General features: G+C 54.0%; 1 protein-coding gene across 1 annotated transcript; it reads left to right on the top strand.

The window, feature by feature from the left end:
• Positions 1-1,282: 1,282 nt before the first annotated feature.
• Positions 1,283-2,469, top strand: TIMM10 (translocase of inner mitochondrial membrane 10). Its single transcript, XM_044683767.1, has 2 exons — positions 1,283-1,416; positions 2,224-2,469. The coding sequence occupies exons 1-2, from the start codon at positions 1,346-1,348 to the stop codon at positions 2,423-2,425; spliced, it is 273 nt and encodes a 90-aa protein (XP_044539702.1). The 5' UTR covers positions 1,283-1,345; the 3' UTR covers positions 2,426-2,469.
• The last annotated feature ends 2,042 nt before the right edge of the window (positions 2,470-4,511 follow it).

The following is a 4,511-nucleotide window of genomic DNA, read 5'->3' on the forward strand; positions in this document are numbered from 1 at the left end:
TATAAGGAATGATGAACTGCTTGATTTCTCTAAGAACTAGAAAGACCTCCATGAACTGATGCAGAGTGAAATGAGCAGAACCAGGAGAACATTGTACAGAGTAACTGAAACATTATGGGAAGATCAAATGTAATGGACTTTGCTACTAACAGCAATCCAGTGATCCAGGACAGTCTTGAGGGACCATGAGAAAGAATGCTCTCCATATCGAGAAAAAGAACTGTGGGAGTAGAAACACAGAAGAAAAACCTATGCGTTATCACTTGTTTATATGCATATATGATTTGGGATTTGGGTTTTAAAAGATGACTCTATTACAAAAATGAACAATATGGAAATAGGTATTGAGTGATAATACATGTATAACCCAGTGGAATTGCTTGTCATCGCCGAGATGGGGGAGGGAAGAGGGGAGGGAGAGAACATGAATCATGTAACCATGAAAAAAATACTTAAAAATAGAATTTAAAAATAAAAAAAAGTGTTCACTAAGTAGCATTACAAACTCAATGGTAGACTGTCTGCCTTGTGAGGAGAGGACCAACTTTGCTAAAAGAGAGTGGCTCATCCCTTTTTTGGCCACAGAACAATGACCTTTTCAGCGAGAGCTAAAAATCATCTCCAATGGCACAAATTTGGTAGAGGGGATGCATCAGTGAAATCTCAAAGCTTGCTACTGATAATGTGTGGCTACAGTTACTTTTTAATCTTGTTTCTGGGGGAGTAAGCTCTGGTGGGTCCTTCCAATTTGGAAAGGCCCTGTGACGACCTATCTGCTTGTTGATTAATGGACTTGTCAGAAGGCCAGCCTAGTTAGGTTGATGGAAAGTCCCCACAGAAGGTTGGCCAGAATTTTTCTAGATATGGACACTTGTGAAGCCATCTACTTAAGACCAGAAGTCAGTGAGCTCTGCATGGTTAGGGTAATATCCATATTGAAATTCTGGATCTTTTAACTAATATTAGTGATAATTGCACAAGAGCTCCCCTTTATGTACTGTTTGGCCATTTACAAAGAAGTTTCCTTTGTTAAGTACAAGTATGGCCTGACAGGGTTAAGTTATTTGCCTGAGATTACCTGGGAAGTGCCAAGCCTCACTAGAACCCAGTGCCTCTGACTCTTCGATGGGATGTACTTTGCATGTTGCTGGAATAAGCAATTCATAGTTGGCTATAAACTAGGGTAGAAGAAGGAGGGAACTGGGTGGTTAAAGATGGGCAATGAAGACATCTACCAGCTGATCTTGGGGTGAGATTCCCCTTAAGGGTGAAATGATATCTTCCTTTCTTCCTCCATTCCAGGACCAAGGAAGCCACTGTAAACGACGTGCTGTGAGGGACTGTGATGGACCCACTTAGGGCCCAACAGCTGGCTGCTGAACTGGAGGTGGAGATGATGGCCGACATGTATAACAGGTACTGAGAGAGATTCTTTTCTCCAACACAAATGCACAAACCAGAGGCCTCCAGCTTATCGGAGTATTTGCAAGATTACAGGAACAAACCTTGTCTTCCCTTGTGTCTTCCCACAAGCAAAAGGAAACCCATCTGATGCATGGTATGCTCAGGGGCAAATCGTTCATTGCACCTCAGTGGACCAAGTCTGTAGGAAGGCTATTCAGCCTCTATATCTGTTCATAAGCTTGTTTTAATTTAAATACAGTTAAAGCCAGTCCTAGTTAGCCTAAACCAGTGATGGGCAAACTCTTTAAAGAGGGGCCAAAGGAAAGGAAATGCTCATCTGTCCGTCTGTTTCTAAGGCAACTCTTTCCAAGTTTCATTGTATTGTATCCTATTCATTGTATTCCTCAGATTAGGAATAAGCCCCTCCACTGATAGAACATTTCAGGGGGCCACACCTGGCCTAAACTATATGGACTCTTCCAAATTACAATTGGAAATGTATTCAGAATAAAAACTTTGCAAATAGCAAAGGTCTACACAGTTGGGATTTAGGCAGATTATTTTTTTAGTCCCACAGTTGACCAGATCACAGATCGGAAGCATTCCTAGGTCTGAGGCAATGACCCGGTGTTGGATAGAATTTGGAGTGGCTGGTTGGGGGGTCGCCAGGGGAAGCGGGGAGGGAGGTGAAAACAGTGTAGGGTGGAAACTTGGCACACTTGAGGGCTGTGCTGGCCTGGGGCACCTATAATCTAATATAATCCAGGTAGTCTATAAGCTGGCATCAGGCGGTGTTGAATGGACTCTGGCTTTCCCCAGGATGACCAGCGCGTGCCACCGGAAGTGCGTCCCTCCCCACTACAAGGAAGCGGAACTTTCCAAGGGGGAATCGGTGTGTCTGGATCGATGCGTCTCCAAGTACTTGGACATCCACGAGCGGATGGGCAAAAAGCTGACCGAGCTGTCCATGCAGGATGAAGAGCTGATGAAGAGGATGCAGCAGGGCTCGGGGCCGGTGTGAGCCCCGCCCCTTTGCACTTGTCAATAAAACTATTGGTGACTGTGTGTGTCGGTGAGGGCCGCTCATTTCTCCCCCTCGGGGAGCGCTGGGGGCCGGAGGCTCCCTGGAACTCGGGAACGAGGATGCCCGAGAGGTGGATGAACCACAGCCACCTACCGCTGTCCGGAGGCCTGTGGCGGCCGGGGGCCTGGGGGGGGGGGTGAATAAAATGCCGAAGCCCCTTCGGAGGCCAGAATGGCGGAGGTCGGTGGGGAAGGCGGCTCTGCCCAAACCCAGGCCGGGGACGGAGCCGGGCGCTGTGGTGCAGACTCCTGTCGGCAGATGGCGCTGTCCGCTCGCCCGGGGCTTGGGCTCCCTTCGGACTGAGAAGGAGGAGAGTGGATCGCGTTCTCCCAGGACTGTGGAGGTTCTCAAGCTCTAAATCCCTTCTCCAAGGAGCCCGAGGGGGCCCGAGGTGGCTGTGGCAGGCCGCCGGGCGGGTTCCCCGTGGGATTTCTCTCGGGCAGGCCATCCGTTTTAAGGCGCCGATTCCCCATTTGCCAGATTTGGGGCTGGATACAAAAACGAATGAGGTTCTAGGCTTGGGGGCTTCGGGGGCTTCAGCTAGTCCGACGTGCCCATGAGGCAGAAGGGTTCCACCTGGACCCCCGCGGAGCGCCTGGCCTCAGGGAGCTGACGCTCTGGGAGGGGGGAAAGGCAGGGCAACCCCATCCTGAGCCAGGCTGCGCCTCCTGCCGCGGGAGGAGCGGGACCCCAGGGTGCCGCGGTCCTCCCGAGGGCAGCCCGAGTTGGCCCCGGGCACTGTTTTCGGTGAGGTGCTTTGGAATATGAGCCACCTGGAAGCGCCGAGGAGGCATAAGAATAGCTCGTGGGTCATGTATCTCTCTCTGTCTTCTGCCCCAGCCAGCTTCTGGGCTGACCCCGGGGAGGTGCCTCTTTAGAATGATGGAGCGGCGGGGCCGCCCCTCCCGGGGATCCGCTAACGGATGCCTGCCGGGGATGCTGTTTGCCCGGTGGCAGGAGCCCTCGGCCCTCCGCAGCTGGCCCGGGCAGGCACCCGGGGGGACTTCCGATATTGCTGAGATGGAAAGGTCGGAGGGGCTGCCAGTGCCGGTTCTCCAGCTCCTGGGTGGAGAGCGGGCAGCCCCTCACCCCCAACAGCGGCTGCAGGGCGGCCCCCCCCCCCCCAGGCTGAGGTCACTTTAGTTTGCAGAAGGGTGGGGCGGCCTTGACTTGTTTTTTTCTTGGGGACCCAGAATTGGACTCCTTCTGGGGTGAAGGGGCTGGAACTAGAGGGAAGGTCACGTGCAGGGGAAAGTGAACCGAGAGGGCGGAGAAGCTGCTCCCGGCCTCCGGGCCAGGCTCGGGAGGGGTGTGTGGCCCCGCTATCAATTCGCCAAGGTCCCTCTGGCCCCGCTGATTGGTCCGATGTGGGGGACTGGGGCGGTCCGGGCTCCCTGCCAGCATTTTCCGAGGTGAGCGCTAGCCCTGCCGTCGGCATGTTGACCACTTCTTAGCCGGCTCGGACGGGATCTCAGGGGGCTTTAAAAAGAAGGGCCAGCCCAGCCGGACGCTTCAGTGCGGAACGGAGGCGGGCTGGGGAGCGGAGGGGGACGGCCTCACGAACCCTCAACTCGGGAACCGCCTGCTTGGAAAGAAGTGAGCCAAAAGTGAGTGCTGTGTCCTCCCCCCGCCCGCCCGGCTCTCTGATCTGCGGCTGCAGGCCGACCCCCGTCTCCTTTCCCTCGACCCGGGGATCTCGCTTTCTCCCTTTGTCCCATGGGTGCACCCTATCCATCCCGCAGCGGGAAATCGAGAGATCTGGGTGCGAATCCCATTTTGTCCCCTGCTTCTGAGCTGTGTGGCTTTGGGCAAGTGTCTCCCCCTCTCTCTGGGACTTGGTTGCTCCACCGTGACATGATGTTTGGGGGTGCAGGGGTGCCCTTTCAGGTCCCTCCAAGTCGGAAGTCCCACGATCCGCTCCTGCCTCTTTTCTCGCGTGTCTTCACCTCTGCCCCTTTAGCCCTCCGGGGCCGGGCCGTCCTGCTGGTCAGCTCTGCCCGGACCCAGCCTCCCCCCACTGCCG

This window comes from Gracilinanus agilis, unplaced genomic scaffold (genome assembly GCF_016433145.1).
Source record: "Gracilinanus agilis isolate LMUSP501 unplaced genomic scaffold, AgileGrace unplaced_scaffold34126, whole genome shotgun sequence".
Classification (NCBI taxonomy): domain Eukaryota; kingdom Metazoa; phylum Chordata; class Mammalia; order Didelphimorphia; family Didelphidae; genus Gracilinanus; species Gracilinanus agilis.